The sequence below is a fragment of the Acanthochromis polyacanthus genome, chromosome 9 (assembly GCF_021347895.1).
Source record: "Acanthochromis polyacanthus isolate Apoly-LR-REF ecotype Palm Island chromosome 9, KAUST_Apoly_ChrSc, whole genome shotgun sequence".
Classification (NCBI taxonomy): domain Eukaryota; kingdom Metazoa; phylum Chordata; class Actinopteri; family Pomacentridae; genus Acanthochromis; species Acanthochromis polyacanthus.
The window spans coordinates 23901379-23922372 of record NC_067121.1 but is presented as its reverse complement, the minus strand read 5'-3'; the positions used below and the strand labels follow the sequence as shown (position 1 = coordinate 23922372).

Here is a 20994-nt window from a genome sequence, read left to right as displayed (position 1 = left end):
AGATTGAGCGTTTCTTTATCATTGCAATACTGTCTGTACAGACGGTTTAAAAAAACTCATGCAGTGGGACAGAATTTTCTGTTAAATGGAAATTAAAATAAAATAAATATTTGTTAGATTTATATTTAGCTGTTTTTTAGTGGTAAATGATAAAATTGCCGTGTTTCGTACTACTCACTTCACTGTTGAAGTCCTTGAATTGACCACGCCCACTCTGGTGCTGCCTTCGTAGATAGTCTGTAAAATTTTGTCTACAGATGTTACTATGGCAAATAAATGGTAAGATATCAATAAAATTACACCACAGACAAACTAAACAATAAATTTCAGCACATTTTTTATCTTCTAATAAAATACAGCTAATTTTAAGAGTCATTGCTACAGGGATTCAAGAAAATGTGTGGTTTGTAGGCCAAACCTCGTGTCGGTTGTATAATCTAGTGGAAGTTGTGATAATTCCGGAAGCGCGCAAAGGTAGCGCAGATCCTGTCTGCGCAGGAACACAAACCGGCGGTCGGGCGGCAGAATACGGAACAGCGACAGACAACCGGCAGGTAGCGACCAGCGGAGAGACCCGTGTTCTTTAGCAGACAGCAATGTGACCCATTAATCTCCTCATTTAGAAATTCAGAGATGTCTGCGTTTGTTCAGAACTGCGCCACTGGCTGAGACTGTCCTGACTGTAAGTAAACTAAACAGAAGCACCGCACGTCCGTCCCCTCCCTCCTTCTCTCGGCCGGCCGCCTTCAGCTCCTCACCTCCGGTGTCGGGTATCTTAATGGCGGACCCGTCAGAAGCAGCGCCGGGCGGCGTGGAAGAGCAGAAGATGGAGTGGGTTAACGACGCAGAGCTGGCGCTGAAAGGAATCAATATGCTGCTCAACAATGGCTTCAAGGAGAGCGACGAGCTCTTCAGGACATACAGGTCTGTGTCAGTTTGTTTTTTGTGCGCTCAGTGGAGCAGTTCACTGGTGATGGGTGTGATGACAGGTGTAGCTAATGTCTCCCAACTTGTCATCAACCAGCTTGAGTGTAACCAGTGGAGACACAGAGGCATATTATGTGTGTTTAGCTTCCAAATTAAAACCCAGTATCCTAATCACGCTTGTCTGCTATGGCACCTTATAATCTGGTCACAAGCAGTATCAGTATAGTTTAATTACTCTGAGCAAACATCCACACCCTGAACTTGTTATTGAGCAGTCTACTGATTTTAGTAATGCTGATCTTTATTTATGGTGACAGGCTTAAGCAGTGAGCTTTAAAGCACATGTTGACACAAAACACTCGCCTGACTAACAGGTTGTCATTCCTGCCATGCCAGTAACTGACTTTAAGCTTCTTTGTGCAGGTTCAGATTGGAATTTGTGATCTTGCACATGTGTGGAGTGTAATTTAGTGTCCAAATAGGTATTAAACTTATCCTCTAACATCCCACAGGGACTAAACGCCCCACTCCAAGGGTGTGAGATAATCAACATGATAGGAAAACAACTTTTATATACTCTGCATACTCTGTTAAATGCGATGTGTGTGGTTTAGCCATAAACCACAGATTATTCCACTTTCCTGTTGGCAGGATTTTGTATACCTTCCTCAGTCATGCTGTGATGCCATTATAGGGGCTGATTAACTCGAGGAAGGGTTTGCCTTCAACTTGAACGTTGATGCCACAGGAGGTCATCTCCATGTGTCCGGACCCCTGGTGAACAGTTTAAATGTCACCTTTCCCACTAATTGCATTTAGCACTGGGTGTTCTCCTGTTCTGACTGTATCAGCACATAAAGATGGAGGGAAGTGAAAGACACAAGCACAGCAACTCCGAAGGCGCTTGTGACTGGCAGTGTTAACCAGATCTCTTGCTAAAGTTCCCCTGGTGGTTCTGTGAAGTTGCATTACATCTGCGGATTGTGGATGAATGAAATCACCGACTCTGTGAAGGGATATCTGAAGTGCCATATTCCTTTCAAATCAGTCCTGTTGTGCCTCAGCTTGTTTGTGTTTTCTTAGCGATTTGAGTGAGATGCATTCAAGAGGCTTGTCATATTTTTGTTGCTTCTTAGCAGCGCCTCCCTCACTGTCACGTCACTTATCTTCCCTTTTTCTTCTGTTTCAGAAGTCACAGTCCTTTAATGAGTTTCGGGGCCAGCTTTGTGAGTTTTCTGGTAAGTACAGAAGCAACATGCCATTACAGCGAGCGCTTAGTTCAGTGTGTGGTCCACGGACTCACAACATTTTTGAAAAAAGAGACTGTGGAACACAGTTAGTTTCATTATGAGACTGAAGGAACTTCAGTTTCTTGTGTTTCTTCAAGGCACCCAGCCAGCTTCTTTTTTTGCCCCTTTTTCTTCCGGCATTAAAGCAGACATGTGACCGATGAACACTGAATTGAGGATTGCATTGATATGCTATTTTTTCTAATCCAGTTTTCGCTCAGTTATGACATTACATAACATTCCTTTGACTGACGCCTTTGTCCAAAGAAACTGCAATTGGTGCATTGGAACTCAGAAGAGACAAGAATTAGAAGTGAACAAAAAAACAAGTGCTCAGGATTTTTCTTGTCAAGAAACTGAATTATTATTCATTTATTTTAAAAATAGTGTTTGAATACATAATCATTTTAAATCTATCCAGTATGATGAAAATACGAGTCTGCAATAAATTCTGCCCTTAAAAAGATAATAATGCACTGTTTTGACTGATTATATTAGAGAGGTATTTAACTGACACCAAACAAGTTGTTTGTCTATATCTCGTCAGTATGAAGTCTGTGATTGCACAATGTAATGGTTGTGGAATATTGACACCATTGGTGCTTAGATTGGTTACCGATAAACTTCGAGGTGTGATTGTCATTGTGCAAAATATAACAAAACTTGTTTGGAAACTCACAGCAATCTGCAGAAAACTTGGCTTTTAGTTCTGTCCTCCAGCTGGTACAATGACAGCTGACTATTCAGTGTTAAAGCCTTAACACATTCCAATACAACAGCACCACCAACTATGGCCTCAATAATAAACATAAAGCAGAATAATCTTTTCAACAGTGACAGGAACAACTGGAAGCTTCATAAAAGTAGAATTCAGAGAAGAGCCAGCGTATTGGATCACATTAGATTGGATTACATTGTAGAGGTCAGGTGTACCGACCAAAGAGGACGTTGATTGTGCTTGAACTTGACAGTTATATTTAACTGTGCCAGCACCTGACAGCATCATAAGGCCTTTGTTAGAGTAGGAAATGCACATTTATAGATTTTTAAAAAATAATATCAAAAGTGGAACCCAAATTACAACAGAGAGACAGGAAATGTTTGGTCACATAGGAGGGGAATCGAACCAGGAACTCACTGCTTGAAGGCATTTGTGTCCATTTATGTGCCTCAACCACTATGAAAGCTACTGTGACCCTGTGACATCAACCCTTCAATGGCAAAGAATGATGTGTACTCAAGAGACACACAATTGTAATCTTTCATCATTCTCCTCCCTATTTATGTAGCTCTTTAAGTGTAACCAGCTTTGCTTAGGCAAAATTCAAACAAAACAACAAACAAGCTTACCTGACCTGCCTGACTCAAAGTTACCAGGCAACTCGGTATGTGCAACGACAAGAGAGAGTAAAATGAAACATGTTATTGAAGTCAAGCTAACAAAGGGATCTTTGACCTTGTTTCTATGTGTAATTTGCCGGTTTGACTGCTTTAGTCTGGTGAAAGGTTGAAGCCAGGAATGTGATGCCGGGATAGTCATAGACTTTACTGTGTATAATTATGCTCCATTAAGTTAATGATTAAAATTGCTGTATGCTATATAACTGCGATGATTCAATTTGCATGGAAATAATGCATTGTAAAACTGAAAGTAGACACAAAACTAAAAGAAATGGAATGGTATTTTCCATTTCGTGGTTTTACTCCCCTCTATGTGTTAAAATGAGTCAATAATTTAATTTCAAAAATTGATTCACAAAATGAATGTGTTTTGTGATTCCATTGACTAATGTGTCTATTCTACACACCCACTCACTATAGCTAGCTTGGACTAATGCATTCAGAAATCTGTTCATTCATAAATACTAAACTTTAGTCAAGGCCAATATGGACTTTTTCAAACTATTTAAGCTTCAACTGCATGATCATTTTGAAACAAGTAGTTTGTGGTGCTGTTGAACTGGAATCCATTACACAGAGAGTTTCTCTCATTTAGGCAACCCTTACTGTTATAAATAGGACAGACAAAATAATGCAGATGCCTCCCAGTGTACCTTAATGAACCTCATAAACTTACAAGTAAGTGTATTTTATCGCAGAATACATTTGTTTCCTGGTTTAACATTTGCAAGTTTTCAGTTTGTGTGATCACTGTTGTTTTTATGGTGTCAGTTTTTGGTTTTTCAGTGGTCATTAGATGCAGATTCTGAATGTTTGGAAGGAAAATACAAGATTCCTTCTACGCAATTTGATATAAAACATGAACAAAAGATTTTGTTTTTCTGCATTCCGTCCTTCGTGGTTCATGCAAATGTAATCTAGGATTAGACTATTTGCATCACTTAAAGAACCATGTGGCTCACAGTTTGGAGACGTATGTAAATAATGGAGTGCTTCGCTGTTGTAGAATGCAATGATGACCTTTGAAGAGGAGAAAATGCAGATGGCGTTTGAGGACCTAAAGGCTACAGAGAGGCTGTGCGAGAGCGAAAACACTGGTGTCATTGAAACCATAAAAACAAGATCAAGCGGAGTGTGAGTAACCTCTTTGTAACACGTGTTCTAATGGAATTCATATGGTATATTTAGAACAAATGCAGTTTGCCTGAAAATGAGCATTTTATGTTGGACTGTGATGTCCATGCTTGCTTGTTAGCTTTCCTGCCAGTTTGTCGTCAGTCTACAAGTGTATTGTATTTGCGTGGGCAGACGGACTCTCAGAGGTCGGGGCTGGCTGCAGTGGACCGACTCCAGAGGCAGATCATCATTGCAGACTGCCAGGTTTATCTTGCAGTTCTGTCTTTCATCAAACAGGAGCTGTCATGTAAGGAAACTTTATGCATCTGCTGGTCCACTGTGAAAACTGCATGTTTTTTTTTTTAAGTACATGGATAGCACGTTTCACTGACCTCAGCTTCGATCCCCAACAGCGTATATCAAAGGAGGCTGGATCCTCCGTAAAGCCTGGAAGATGTACAACAAATGTTACAGCGATATCACACAACTACAAGAAGGCAGCAGAAGAAGGGCCTCTGAACAGCAAGCGATGCCGTCTCCGTCTCTGTCCTCCACCTCTGACCACAGTCGCTCCTCCTCACCCGGGCCAAGTCCATCCCAGAGGGCAGACGGCATCAGTCCTGAGGCTCTTGATCGGCTGAAAGGATCCGTCAGCTTTGGCTACGGCCTCTTCCACCTCTGTATCTCAATGGTGCCACCGCACCTGCTGAAGATCGTCAACCTGCTCGGCTTCCCTGGAGACCGTCACCAAGGCCTGTCGGCACTCACATACGCCAGCGAAAGTAAGGACATGAAGGCCCCTTTAGCTACGTGAGTACGTGAGTGAGTGTGTTTGTGTATCTGTGTTCTGGTTGTAATGAATATAAGAAAAAAAAACATATTTTCTAGAGAAGAGAACTAAGACAGTATATAAAATCCTCTCATATCCCTCTGTGAACTGCTGCAATAACAGACTCTGGCTCTTGCAGCATATTCTTTCCAATCCTGGCTTCATAATGAATCATTTTTATTCTTGGAGTACATCGGCAACTATATTTATGTTTAACTCCTTTATTAAAATCAAGAGTGTTGAAAATATTTTCAAAATGATCATCGAATTGTCAAACACTATTAGTCTCACTTTGTGGAATAGTTACTTAACAAGCCTCACAAATGGTTATGATTTTGTGTCATAAACTGGAAAAATCACCATATATTCCTGCTTATCACAGCCTGTACTTCCTTTACAGCTTGGCCCTCTTGTGGTACCACACAGTAGTGCAGCCCTTCTTTGCTCTGGATGGCGCAGACACACAGGCAGGCCTAATCGAAGCCAAATCAATTCTTCAACAACGGGAGTCTATCTATCCAAACTCCTCCCTCTTCATGTTTTTCAAAGGCAGAGTGCAACGCCTTGAGGTAAGGACATGAGAAGAATAAGCCTCATTGTCAGTTGCAATCTGAACTATTCTCCTGACTAGGGAAACCTTAATATTGTCTCACTGTAACTCACACCACAAAGTTCCCCTTTCTAGTGCCAGATCAGTAGTGCCTTGACGTCCTTCAGCGATGCCTTAGATCTGGCTTCTGACCAGAGGGAGATTCAGCACGTGTGTTTATACGAAATAGGTACGATCTTTGCTCTCTGATTTTTAACCAAATTGCTCAGCTTTAGCCTGCATCATAATTTGGGATTGCTGAACATTTTAGGTTGGTGCAGCATGATCGAGCTGAACTACGGAGAAGCCTACAGAGCGTTTGAGCGTCTCAAGACTGAATCTCGCTGGTCCCAGTGCTATTATGCGTATTTAACTGGAGGTAAACACAGTACAGAAGAAAGGGCATTTTGTGAGTCTGTATTTACTTCTAATCCACATTATATTGTGTAGCGTGCCAAGGAGCCACAGGTGATTTGGAGGGAGCGATTGCTGCTTTCAAGGATGTTCAAAGACTTTTCAAGCGCAAGAATAATCAGATAGAGCTGTTTTCCACAAAGAAGGTGAGTTATATGCATTCAGATGATTTTCTGTTGCATATTAGCGATGGAAAGTGCACTTCTAACCAGCATACACACGTTTTATCAGGCTGAGAAGCTGAGGAGCCCCAGTCTATCCAAAGAACTCTGCGTCCTCTCGGTGATCGAGATTCTTTATCTGTGGAAAGCTCTGCCCAACTGCTCTACTGCCAAGCTGAAGACAATGACACAAGGTAACACTCTGTAAAATATCTCATTTTTATCATAACAGATTCAGTTTTGTGTCTCTATTTGTTGGACATAGACAAACTATTTTGCTGTTGTTGTAGTGTTGCAGGGAGTTGATGATGCTTCATGTGAAGGTCTGAAAAACCTGCTTCTTGGTGCCATAAACAAATGCCTCCATAATACCAAAGATGCCATCCAGGTACAGTACTCTCATGTCTAGCTTGATGCATAGCATTACACACTTTGCTTAAGAGCTGCACGTGTAGTATAGTTGCAGTCTATCCGTGTATTTAAAGCACACTAATACTGTAGTAAAAATGGTGTTTTTTCCCCCCCTACATGTGTCATGACTGAATTTGTCCTCTTTTATCAGTATTTCCATCTGGCTGCGAAGGATGAGGTGGGTCGTCTGAGCAACTCTTACGTGCAGCCCTACTCCTGCTATGAGCTGGGCTGTGTGCTGCTGAACTCCCCAGAGGCAAGTTTATGTCTTTATGTGTGTGTGATAAAGACAGGCTGTCTCTCTCTGAGTTGGTCAAGAAGTCACAGTCTAAATTTTTAATTCTTTTTTTTCCAGTCTGCAGGGAAGGGTCGGATGCTGATGCTTCAGGCCAAGGTACAGTAGCCTTCTTTACTGCTTGACTTTAATGCTTTGTGATTTGTGATGAGCTGTACTTTATAATAGTCTTCATTTGAGTAGTTGGTTGGTTATGTGTCTGATGATTTGAACTCCTTCAACAGGCTCAGTTATTGGTTTTCTCCTGACAAAGCATAGTGAAGATCCCAAAGATCAAAACGTTGCCTTATTAAATTCAGTGAGATCAATTAGTTGAGTGTTTGGATTTTGTCTGATCTCTGCGATCGGTCAAAGGTTTTGCTCAAGGACCTGAAAAAAGGACTCAGTATGTGCTCATTGTGGTTAATCACTCTCAGGCAGATCAAGACACTCACTGCCTGATTTAGTGACAGCATACCCAGTGATAGAGGCGTAAGGTTGTTGCTCGGCTCCCCTTTAAGTCAGTGAACTGAGTGTAGTGGGTTTGCTGTGCATTAAAGTGAAGTTGCAGGCGGTTTGATGATTATTGTAAAAGCTGGAGTAGTTGCCGCTGAGGCCACAGACGTAGACTGTATCCGAGTGGTCCAAATAACTGCATCCATTGACCAAGAAAAAAAAAAACTCCAAGAGAGAGAAATATTTTGAGAGTGTGCAAGGGTGTCCACCTAAAGAATGGGCAGTTTCAGGAGACAATCACAACTGGCATTCATGTTCTCATGAATCATGGGGGATGTGTTTTTTGGCTGCCAGGTCCATGTCACTACTGTCATGGAGGAGCCCCTGAATTTGAATCCTCCTTTGGGTGTCATGGTGCCATGTGTTAATGGAAAACAGGGGAGACCACCTTCTACCCTGTTGGTTTATGTAAGGAGATTGTCTCACCTCAGAATGTAGTCATGACCCTGCAGAGCAGACTACATCTCATCCACACTACGCTGTCTGTATGGAGGTATTTCAGGTGCAAAATGTTTGAGCACCTGTAACATCGAATTTGTAGTTGTGTACATTGAATTTGTATGTGTATCAGCAAATCTGATTTCCCACACTCTATGAGTTGTGTACTTGTAAAATAATTTTTTGTATGTGTCGATTTTTTTTTCTTCCCACAAATACAACACAAAAATACACATTCACAAATCGTAATTACAGGTGCACAAATCACATTTACAGGTGCACAAATCATATTTACAGGTGTACAAATCCTTCTCTACAAGTCACATATTTCAACACTGACACGCTCACATTTTGCACCTATTGTTGCAGCACACTAAGTGCAAAACATACTTGTGCACCTGTATTGTACGAAGTGAAGTTGAGGTGAGAATTTGAATATGTGCAAATCTGAATGTGAACTTGTGCAATAAGTATGTGAAATAATTTACCACGAAAATACACAAATTGCTACTTACAACCACTCGAATCCTCCCCACGAGTCACACATTCTCTGTTTTCTACAGGCGCAAATCCGAAATCTACAGGTGCAAATCAGAAATCTACAGGTGCAAATCAGAAATCGTACTTCCGGTCCCGCTGAGATATTTGGTGCAAAACTACAAAACGAGCCGATCTGTGTATAAATTCTATGCTCTGAGATTGACAGACTTTTCGGCCAGTCAGGGAGACGCTTTGCCCGCCCAGCCAATCAGAGGTTTTTATTCCGTTTGAGGTCGCTTTACCGACTTCCGGATGTGGAATTTCACGATGGAGAGAGTGTCGGCAAGTCGATGTGGCTTCGGGCCAAAATGTTTGTAAACAATCGAACAGCGAGCCAACCTGCGGGCAGGTGCGCTCCGATTCCGCGAGCGGGGGGGCTGGCGATACCGCGAGCAGCTGAGCTTCTACAGCTGATCGCTGCTGCTTGGGACACACGTCTCTGATCACAGATGTATTAAAAATGACTCCCGAGACGCACACATGTTTTGCACACACTGTTGCTCAGTGAAATCTGGCTGTTACAACTGTGTCCGACCAGTAGTGCAAACGCGGAAATGCCCGGCAGCAGCCGACAACGCGGTTTTCGTGTTGTGGTGACGGACTGGCTTGGCTCCATGCCAAATCAAATTTTCAAAATCATCTGGCGGGCCAGATATTATTCCTGACGGGCCAGTTTTGGCCCGCGGGCCGCCAGTCGCCAACCACTGGTATAGGCTTTGATTTCAATATACTAAGAGGAATGGATAAGTTATTTGAGTCATTGGGAAATGCGCATTATCGAGATTAGAGCAGACCAGCCGTCCAAAACAAGAACTCCCTACACTCTCTCCATCGTGAAATTCCACACCCGGAAGTCGGTAAAGCGACCTCAGACGGAATAAAAACCTCTGATTGGCTGGGCGGGCAAAGCGTCTCCCTGACTGGCCGAAAAGTCTGTCAATCTCAGAGCATAGAATTTATACACAGATCGGCTCGTTTTGTAGTTTTGCACCAAATATCTCAGCGGGACCGGAAGTACGATTTCTGATTTGCACCTGTACATTTCGGATTTGCACCTGTAGATTTCGGATTTGCACCTGTAGAAAACAGAGAATGTGTGACTTGTGGGGAGGATTCGAGTGGTTGTAAGTAGCAATTTGTGTATTTTCGTGGTAAATTATTTCACATACTTATTGCACAAGTTCACTTTCAGATTTGCACATATTCAAATTCTCACCTCAACTTCACTTCGTACAATACAGGTGCACAAGTATGTTTTGCACTTAGTGTGCTGCAACAATAGGTGCAAAATGTGAGCGTGTCAGTGTTGAAATATGTGACTTGTAGAGAAGGATTTGTACACCTGTAAATATGATTTGTGCACCTGTAAATGTGATTTGTGCACCTGTAATTACGATTTGTGAATGTGTATTTTTGTGTTGTATTTGTGGAAAGAAAAAAAATTGACACATACAAAAAATTATTTTACAAGTACACAACTCATAGAGTGTGGGAAATCAGATTTGCTGATACACATACAAATTCAATGTACACAACTACAAATTCAATGTACACAACTACAAATTCGATGTTACAGGTGCTCAAACATTTTGCACCTGAAATACCTCCATATGTCTGCCCCAGAATGTCAAAGTAGTCTCTGAACACCTTTTGTAATGACAAAAAAAGTCCTTAGTTCCAGAGGGCTTTCCTCACCTTGTGCCAACTTAAGTACAAAAAGTGACAGGTGCACTGTTTAGATGCAGTCTCACTAATTTGAACAGTGTTGGAGCTGTCCGGTGCAGCTGCCTTGGTTGTGTGAATGGATTGGCAGTTGGCACTGACAACGTGCAGATCTCACTCTTTTTGCTAGCAGCCATCCCTGCATGACTGAGCAGATGCTCCACTGTCTGACAGGGAGGACAGGAGGAGCCCGCCAGTGGGATGTCTGCTTCTTTAATGGGTATGCTGTAACCTGATTGGGCAGCAGGTGCATTGATCTGTCTGTGCTGACTGCAGAGCTTGCTAGAAGGCAGAGCACGAACAAAATGATAATCATTGCATTCACTGCTTTTGTCTTATTTTGTGGACTGTGCAGGAGGACTATGCCGGCTATGACTTTGAGAACAGACTCCATGTTCGTATTCATTCAGCTCTCGCCCCTCCAAGAGCTGCAGTCCAGCCGTGAAGTTTAATCGACACCTCAGAAACTACTGGAAGAAATGTCTTTGAAAATTGCACAAGACACACTGGTCTTACACTGTTCGGTTTCAATTGGTTTGTATTCATTTTCAGATTTTGAGCCAATGCATCATTTATATATGAACATAAATGCTTCATGGAAGAATGGTAGGAGGTTTTACTGATGCGTTGCTGTGATGCACAATATAAATTTGGTCTTTATTGTTTACATGGTTTGTTTTAAACCTCAACATTTTAAATCAGATGAAAATCTATAAATTCATTTTGAAAGATATCGGCCATTTTGCTTCCACTGAGGGACGAATTTTCCTCAGATTTGACTACAAGTCAGGCCAAGTTGAGTAATGGCACATAAAGTATGACTGTCAAAGCAATTAACTTAATAACTCTGAAGATGTCTTTGAGAGACAGATATTTTTACTGCCTCACTGCTGGTTGTTGACATTTGCTGTAAAGATTTTGCTATTCATAGGCTTGGATATTTAACAGTGATTTCTTTTCTTTTTTTCTTTTTTTTTTAGCACAACCCTTTTTAAGCAAAATTGTTTTTAACTTGCATACAAGTTTTAATAAATGCACATACGTTGGTCCACTTCTGAGTGGCCTAAATGCACAGTGCTACTCTTTGCTGTAAGCTGGTTCTACTTTATATTTGTTATAAGATAATAAAAAGAATATAGTAAAAAATAAATACTGACTTTTTCTCTGTTTAAAGTATTGCATGTAAGTGTCATAAATTTAACATATACACCACTTCAGAAACAGAACTTTTCTTCTGAAGTCATATACACAATTGCCCAACAAATACCATCACTTATGCTTTCTCTTATTAGTTATCCTGAAAAATTTAAAATAAATCCATAGTAGGTTGTGCATGTTTGACAAACACAATACTTATGTCTAATTTTTATGTACTTTTGAATGGGCAGCTCTTTTCTAATCTTTTTGAAAACATCAAGTTAAAGCTTTAAGTGTTATCTAGTCTGTACACAAAAGTGAATGCTAGTAACTCTGGACACATGCATCAATAATAGGATTAAATTGACCCACTTATCCACAATTTTAACACTATATTGGTTTCTGCTTTAGTATTTTATTAGGAATGATGCTGATTCAATTTGCCCGCATACCACACAGGGGTGGATCCAGATCAATTTTAGTGAGGGGGCACAGGGGGTACAACAGATATTTTGGGGGGGCCACTGAAAAGTTGTAAGAAAAAAATGAAAGCTGCTACCGACCTCTCGCTTTTACAAAGTATTTTCATGTTTGTTTGTTTTTTTTGGCTCTCAACCCAATAGGAAAGCTGTGTATCACCTTTTCATTTTGGGCTGTTAACATTCAAATTATGATGGACTTGTTTCCTTGTTTATGTGAATCAGCTGCAGCATCTGCCTGTTATGTAAAACTGGTAAGCTCAACGACAGCATCCTGAGGGCAATTAAGTGACAAATATTGTGCAAGAACAGCACGATATACAACCCTGTCAATTTTCACTTCTTAGAATGTTTACTGACAATTATCACACCGAAAATAAGAAATAATATTCTGTACTTTTAGCAACTAGTTCTCAGCTGTATACCATAAACATCATAGAGTTCTGTATGCTAATCAGTCTAAATCAAAATGAGTATTACCCAATACAAAGTGAACAATCTGTACCCTTGATCTGTAGTAAAATAATCTGAAAAGTTCTGTGCAGTAATGTGAATTTGAAAATACAATAAAATATAGGAAGTAGCACTCTGTACAATTAATAGTAAACCTGAGAACAATAATAAACAGTAACAATATTCCATTTTCTTAAATCAAATACAATAAAATACAGTAAGCAACACTGTATGCATTTATCAATAAACCTGAGAACTATAATAAACAGCAGCAATACTCCATATTCTTAAGTCATTTAATAGTTCACAGCTCACCAAACATCATAGTGTTCTGCATAGAAATCACAAAAAGCTGCTCTCAATAATCTTTCACAGTGAGCAGCAGTTTTTGAAAAAAAATCAAAAATTTTGTCCAAAAAAACGCCATAGTATACTATGTCGAAAAAAAATGACATTTTTTCAACATGTCGTAAAAACACGCCATTTGATGATATAATGTAAAGTAGGCCGTGAAAAACACTATAGAGCAGTTTTTTTGGGGAAAAAAAAAACATCAAAAATTTTGTCCAAAAAATGCCATAGCTATGTCAAAAAAAAATCATCAAAACATGACATTTAGGTTGGTTTAAAGGAATATTCCACCTTAAATCTTTGAATGTTGACCTTAAAGGTTGGTTTCAGGAAGTATTCCACCTACAAGGTCCTCACACATCCACCTTAAAGGAACATTCCACTGAAAATCCCCAGACATGCACCTAAAATATTGGTTTAACCGAGTATTCCATCCAAAATCCTCAAAGAGACCTGAGGGGCTGGTTAAAAGGAATATTCCACCTAAAACCTAAACTAGGGCAGTATGTGTAGTAGCGACAGCAGACAGACGTCCTCTCTGGGTGGAAGAACTTCGTCCGAGTGGTAGCTCCCTTTTTGCTCTTACCGTACTCACTAAACTCAAGTGCCATGGAGGACTGAGCAGTTGACGTTTCTTGCCGCAACCTTCTCTTTTTCAGCTTTCTTTCATGTCTGATCACCCCCGACCCGGTTTTTATTGACCTTTTTGACCCTTTTTCCGAGCTTTGACCAATCCAAGAACATGAAGTACATCACTGACATCGGCGGCGTAACCAATGGAGGGAAAACCACCCTCACCAACCGCCTGATCAAGAACCTGCCCTACTGCTGCGTGGTCCATCAGGATGACTTCTTCAAGAACCAAGATCAGACTGAAGTTGGTGAAGATGGCTTTAAGCAGTACGATGTCATCACTTCTCTGGACATAGACGCCATGATGAGTAGGATCTATGCATGGCTGGAGAACCCAGTGAAGTTTGAGAAGTCTCATGGCGTTAATAACACCCTGGACACAGAGATCGTCCTGAAGTCCGACCACAAGGAGGAGGAGGAGACTCACATCCTCATTGTGGAGGGCTTCCTGCTTCACACCTACAGGCCTTTGATGGACGTGCTAAACCAGCGTTACTTTATTTCCATCCCATATGAAGAATGCAAAAAGAGGAGGTGCTCTAGGAAGTAGACGGTGCCAGACCCCCCCTGGCCTGTTCGATGGCCTCATCTGGACCATGGACCTGCAACACAAATGTCATTTTTCCTGTTTTCCTGTCACTCCTCAGTGACCCAAGACAGCCGGTTGTAATGTTTTTTGAGCAACACACCATACTATGACATTTTTACAGTGAAGGTTCAACTATGAAACCAGTTTGACATGTTCAGGCATTCTTTGTGTGAAAACGCAGAGATTTCAGGTATCAGAAGATGGTTTTCAACTTTCTTTGGTAACTTTCTGCTTCAACTTTAAACTAAATTTACTTCACTAAGCCAGCCCTCTGCACTTCCAGTAAGCTGTGTTCCTATTGGCTGTCCAGGTGGGTGCTTGGTGTCATCAGGAACACCTGAGCAGCTCAGTGTCTTCCTGCTTTATGTCTGCAGTCAAACATTTCCTCTGCTTCTCTTCACTGAACCGGGTTTGGCTGCGTTGCTTTAGTTTGTTCTTTAGGTGTTGGCTTGCAGCTCCCAGCAGTAAATTCATCTTTAACATGTTTCTTGGTGTGTTTTAGGGCTTTGTACTGGATAGTTGTCTTGGTAAATGTGGTTCTTTAGCCACAGTTACCACATGGTGCTAACATTTGCAGTGATTAGTGGATTTGGTGCAGCTGAGTTGTGTCTTTATCTTGGCTGTAGTGAGTCTTTAGAGGTTTTTGGTCAGACACATTCTGTATTCTTGTTTGTGAACCAACGTTGGTTGTCCAGAAGGTAAGAGTTCCTGTCCTGATTCTCTGTTTAAAGAGCTTCTCTGGTAGGCTGCAGGAGACTTTAGCGTTTGGGTTGTGCTAGTTTGGTTTTTGTACGTTTGATTTAGATGACTATCTTGAGGCCCCTCCATGTGGTTTAGTGAGGTTTTCTGTACCAGTTCTACAAAGCAACCTGCAGCAGAAGAGACTTTGAAAGTTTTTAGGAAGTTCTGGAGACCAGACTTTGGAGCAGCAGAAACATTTGTCAGCAGTTTGAGCAGGAGAAGGTGAGCTTCAGAGTAGAAATAAGAAGGAAACCTTCTTGACCCGTGTGGTAAGGTCCTGTACCAAGAGTTTGAGTAAGTTGTGAAGAGTCTGTAGTTCTTTGGTCTGAAAGCACAAGAAGAGTCGACTCATTAAAGGAGAAAACAGGAGATATTGTTGGTTCTTCTGTCACTCTTCAGTGTCCAGTTTGCTTAGACTGAATATCAAGTGTTTCTATTTTAATTGATTTACTGTGTGAGCCCAAGAAGACATCAATAAACTCCCTCCATGCTATGGACATAACATATTTTATTATCTTGTTTTTTTTTTAAATGTTTTTGAGTTTAAGTAATAGTTTTAGCATAATTTTTCTTTGGTTTAGTTTTGTCATCTGTGTGAAAGGTGCTAAACAAATAAAGCTGAATTACAAACTGAATAACTGACTAAATCATGATTGTGACAACAGAAGTATTTTATTGTGATTTAAGTTTTTGTTTCATTTTTAAGGTTGGGGTTAAAATCTTGACAGAAAAAAAGATTAAGGAAATGAACTACATTAAAAAAAACAAATCAAAAGAAACATTGAATACAATAAAACTTTTAAAAAGAAAATTAAACATTAAATACAATTAAATTATATTTAACAGACAAAATATTTAATTAGATAAAGAGAAGATACAAAACATGTAATTATGAAATTAAACATTTTTTTCAACCAAAATATTAAACATTAAAGATGAAATATTTTAGATAAACATTTAAAAAACACAAACAAAAAATACTAAACATTTAAAAAATTCAAAACATTTAGATTATCAAACCTTTAAAAAGACAGAACAGTTAAAAATTAAATGTAATGTTTAATTAGAAAATTAAATCTTAAGGACAATAAAACTTTACAAAGGAATTAAACAGAAAATACAATGAAGCATTTAAAAAGAAAATTAAACATTAAAAGGAAAGGTGATAAAACATTTAAAAAGAAAAACCTTAAAGATTTATTTAAAAAATGAAACATTGGGAGAGAAAAGGAAATTTTTCAAACAAGCCGGTTAAACAAAAAAATAACAATTAAACATTAAAAAGACAAAACATTTCAACATCAAATCAGACATTAGAAAAGAATAAAAGGTGAGAAAAGAGCAAAACTAAATATTTAAGAAGAATCAAACTAAAGACAAAACATTTTAAAAGACACCAGTTAGATTTTAGAAGATCAAATTAAACACAAGAGACAAAAAAATGATCAAGAAGAGCAAAAACAAATAAAGGTCTTAAAGCGTTTTCTAGTCTGAAATGAAAACATCAAGTTGTTTCTTCAAACATTTCCTCTTTCTATGTTCTTGTTTTGATTGTGGACAGATTTACTAAGAGCTCATTTCAGAAAACTGCTTTCCAGATAAAGTCTACTAGTAGTTGAAGGCATCGATCAAACTAATGTTACCTTCTGATCCCCACAAACTTTACTGTTCAGTGAAGAGAATCAAAGTTTGTTCAGGATTTCTAAAGAACCCACAGGTGAAGGTCTGAGAAGAACTCAGATGGATGGTCTAAATGTGAAATCAAGACTCATGGTCACAAGTTTTAAGGCTTCTGTTAACCAGAAAGTTCAAATTAACAGAGGAGAACTGAGAAACTTTTAAAACTTCAGTCCTCAGACTGTCTAAAGGTTCAAACTAACAGAGATCTACTGTGGGACTTGGAAAATTTGAGGCCTCAGACTGTGTGAAAGCTCAGGTCCTGAGGACTCGGGAGGTCTCGAGGCTTTGGAAAGTCTTGGAACTGAGGGTTCAACCCTCCAGCACAAAGGCTGAAGTCCAACCTCCTGAGAAAAACGGTCGAGTCGAGACTTGAATTTAAAAAAAAACTCGAAAATGGCTAAAAATCGATGATAAATGCGCAAAAACAAGAAGCATTAGTATCTGAGCGAGTAGCTCAAGGGGTAAGAAGAGAGACTGCCAAGTGGAAGGTAGTAGGTTCAAGACCTGCCACTGGCCTCCTTCTTTCTTTGTCTTTGTCAGGATTTTCAAAAAATTTAAGAAGGGTCTGGTCTTGAACCAGTGACCTGCAGCTCTATGGGCATATTCTGAACTCACTGAGCTACAGAGCAGACAAAATGAAATAAATTCGTCGTCCCTTTGACATCGTAGTTTCCAAGTGACCACAAGGGTGGAGCCAAGGTGGAGTCAGGGCGGAGAGTAGGAGGGGAGGTGGGTGGCGGCCTCCCCCCCTCTACGCCCCCACTGCCCACCACACCTTCCCCCGCCCGATGAGTTTTTCGAAAATCCGAGTCTCGATGAGTTTTCCTGAGTTTCTACCAGGTCGGAGGCAGAAGAACTTGTCATGAAGAGGTGTTGAAGTCGGCGAGGCTGGAGTAACTTTTTACAGCGACGAGAAGGAAGATGACGAGAAGAGCAGGTCTTTAACCAGCATCCCTAAAATCCATGGAGTCAGCTCCAGAGAAATGAAGGGAGGTCAACTTTTATCAACCTCCATCCAGACGTTAAACTTGATATCTTTAATTTGAGATTTTTAGCACCACAAACCTTTAGTATCACACTTTATTATCATTTATTAGGACTTTTTTGGAATCCACCAACAGATTTAGTTTTTGTGGAGAAACTTTATTCTTGTCATCGTGGGACTGCAGGATTTAAAACTGTTCCTTCTATTTGACCTCATGTTTGTTTGTTTGTTTGTTATATTTCATTCATTTGTAAAATAAAAAAATGTTTCATGTAAATACAAGTCACCAAACACGAATGAAAGGAAGCAGAAAGAAGATAAGTCTTATTATCTCTGCCCCTTTATCCCCAGAAATCAATTACAAAAAAGTGAACTTAAAAACAACAACAAAGAAACATGAAAAAAAAATGTGTGTATATATATATATATATATATATATATATATATATATATATATATATATATATAAATATGCATGCATATACATTCATGTACACACACATACACACCCACACATACCTATAATACAATAAAATAAAATATATTATTTTTAGTGGAGAAAGTTATTTTAATTGTCGATTAGTCTCTTAAAAACCAAATAATAAATTGGATCAGTCATGAGATTTAAATTTCTTACTCTGTCATATTTTAAATGTGACAAAAAATATATAAAAACAAAGCATCTTGAGACAATGTGACCTGTAATTGGCGTTATATCAATAAAATTTAATTTAAATTGGATGTATCTTGTAATGTTGGAGTAATTCAGTCATAAATGCTGGAAAACACATTTTCTTTGTCAATTAATCTGTTGATTGTTTACTCAAGTAATTCATTTCTTGTTTTGGTTTATAAAATATAAACTCAAATATATTTAGTTTACTGTGATAAAAACCAAAAAGATTTACATTCATGATGCAGGAATCAGGCAGTTTTTCACTTTTTATCTTAGTCAGAAAGATAGTTGATAATGTGTGAATTGTTGCAGCTTGTGAGCCGTAAAAGGTTTTAATCTTTGGGGCCGAGTGTCAAAAACATTGAGAAACCAACATCAACAAATCACTCAAAGATTTGAACGTCATTAAAGGGAAATCCAACTTTTGCATGACAATGTCCAATAATAGCACAGTTATTTCCAACATAAATGTGTGATATTCATCCTCTAAAGCTTTCTCTTCACATCGTCTTCTAACTGGACTGGTTTGGTCGGAAGCATGTGCAACAAATATCTGAAAAACTGCACTTTAACATCAATGAATGACACTGAAGTTTAATCTCTACATAAATAAGGCTGAGTCTGGATATGCTGCTCTGTCATTAACTCCTAAGCTTAGGGAAAGTTCAAACAAAAGAGGACAGTTTAGATAAGACTTGAGAATGAGCTTATTTTGAACAAACATCTCAGACTTTCTGAGCTTCAGTGCCTCTAGCAAGATATTTTAACAACAAGCAACTCAAGAGATCCAGAAGTTGGAGAGAGTTAGCTTTAGCTGAGCCAAAGGACATGTGGGACGCTAACCTAGCAAACATTTCATTTTTTTCTCTGTGAATTCTGAGAAATAATTTCCCATTTAATGACAGAGCGACACATCTGAACTTAGTCTCATTAAAATAGACTCTAATTCAGTGTCATCCATCCATATTAAAGTGCAGTTACCCAAAATGTTTGCTGCATGAGCTCCAACAAAACCTGTTCAGGTAGAAGGCCACTTTGATAAACAGGAAGTGGAAGATTCCAAGCAGATTTATAGAAGGGGGAACTGGACTGTACTAAGTGTGGTCGAGTACAGAGGGTGTTTTGTGGATTTTTAAGGCTGAAAATGATTATTAGTGAGACATTTGGAGTTGATATTCATTTGCAGTGAATGGGAGTATTTAAAATCTTGGAATTAAACTCAGAAGAACCAAACTCTAACATTTCTGGAAGTAAAAGGAAATGTTGCTTATCCGTAGTTTCGCTAACTTAACTTTAGCTGCATTTTCACCATGTTCTAACTGAAAGATCATGGTTTTATATTAAAATAGCTGCACTTCCTTTGTATATTTGGTTGTTTATGTTGCTGCTGCTTCAATTATTACCTCCACCAAGGAGGTTATGTAACACCCGGCGTTTGTGTGTCTGTCTGTCTGTCTGTTAGCAAGATAACTCAAAAATGCCTGGGCAGATTCAGATGAAATTTTGAGGGGATGTAGACTATGGTAAGAGGAAGAGCTGACTTAATTTTGGTGGCAATCCGAAAAGGATCCTGGATTCTGGATCACTTTGAATTTTTTAGTATCTTTTAGTATGTGGTCCAAAATATGACAAAAACATCATAGGTTAGTATGTCATCCAACAAATTGGAGCAAGCTGTCCAGATAGCTCAACTGGCTAAGAAGACAATTTGTCAACAGATCTGTGGCAGGGATGCAGGTTTAATTCCAGCTCATGATCCTTTACTGCATGGGTTTCCTATTTTCCTCTCTATCCTTGGCGGAGGTCTGCACTCTCTGAGTGCTTTTCTAGTATTTTAAGATCACTTTAAATACAGATAATTGAAAGAAAAAAATGTCTCTGAAATGCTCAATGAACAGATACGTTATCTAGTGTTAAACTGAATAAGAATTCTTAATAATATAAAATGTAACTGCTGAGCCATATTAATTAAATCGAAATGAAACTAAAATTTCAAATTGCCACTATCTACTGGCACTGCTACTAGAACTTGTAATACTATTGCACATGCTGATACCACTTCTACGACTCTAAAGGCTATTTATACTACTACTACTTGTACAGCTATACTACAGCTACTATAAATCATCTGGTATTTGGATGTCAAGCTGCGAGCTCGCGTTCGTGTTTTGCTAGTGGCTAATTAGTTAGCTCTCACAGACCGGAAACTCAAGATTTAATAATGAAAAAAGAGCCAAAAACTATTCTTACCTATGAAAAGTCATTCCAAGTTTACTTGCCTCAATCGTACGACGTAGTGTTTAATAGCATGCAGCACAGTGAGATATGCATACTAGTTATTTCCGTTTTCACACACTCTACATCCACAGAAAGCTCTGAAACTTTGCCCCCACTAGCTTAGTCTCGCTGTAGTACGCAGCTCAAATGGGTGTGTCCTATCTACTGATTCATATCTATGGTCTGGTCCGATGCAGTCTCCATGATGACGTTTCAGGAGTACGTGAAAATGCAAGTAAGACAGTTAAGGTACTGAGAAACAGCCACAGTCTTCTTACCGCAAAGGTACAAAACTGCTCCTGCAACTGCTTCTTCAAAGCTTCTTCAAATCCAAAGGAAATACAATAAAACATCAAAGTAACGTCA

At 39.3% G+C, this 20994-nt stretch overlaps 2 protein-coding genes across 2 annotated transcripts; both read left to right on the top strand.

Moving 5' to 3' along the window:
* The first annotated feature begins 464 nt into the window (after positions 1-464).
* LOC110957009 (tetratricopeptide repeat protein 39C-like) lies at positions 465-11777 on the top strand. Its single transcript, XM_022202828.2, is given in 15 exon segments — positions 465-924; positions 2117-2165; positions 4624-4726; positions 4729-4751; positions 4926-5040; positions 5147-5543; positions 5963-6131; positions 6248-6341; positions 6423-6530; positions 6602-6711; positions 6797-6920; positions 7017-7114; positions 7289-7393; positions 7493-7531; positions 10983-11777. Coding segments are annotated over 15 exon segments (1770 nt in total). The 5' UTR covers positions 465-778; the 3' UTR covers positions 11073-11777.
* Positions 11778-13391: 1614 nt separating this feature from the next.
* Positions 13392-14340, top strand: LOC127535610 (nicotinamide riboside kinase 2-like). The gene has a single exon (XM_051953965.1). It carries the CDS (start codon positions 13790-13792, stop codon positions 14228-14230), a length of 441 nt encoding a protein of 146 aa, XP_051809925.1. The 5' UTR covers positions 13392-13789; the 3' UTR covers positions 14231-14340.
* Positions 14341-20994: the final 6654 nt, after the last annotated feature.

What these genes read in the sequence shown, in the direction of transcription:
- LOC127535610 (XM_051953965.1), top strand. Translation starts at nt 13,790, where the DNA reads ATGAAGTACATCACTGACATCGGCGGCGTAACCAATGGAGGGAAAACC.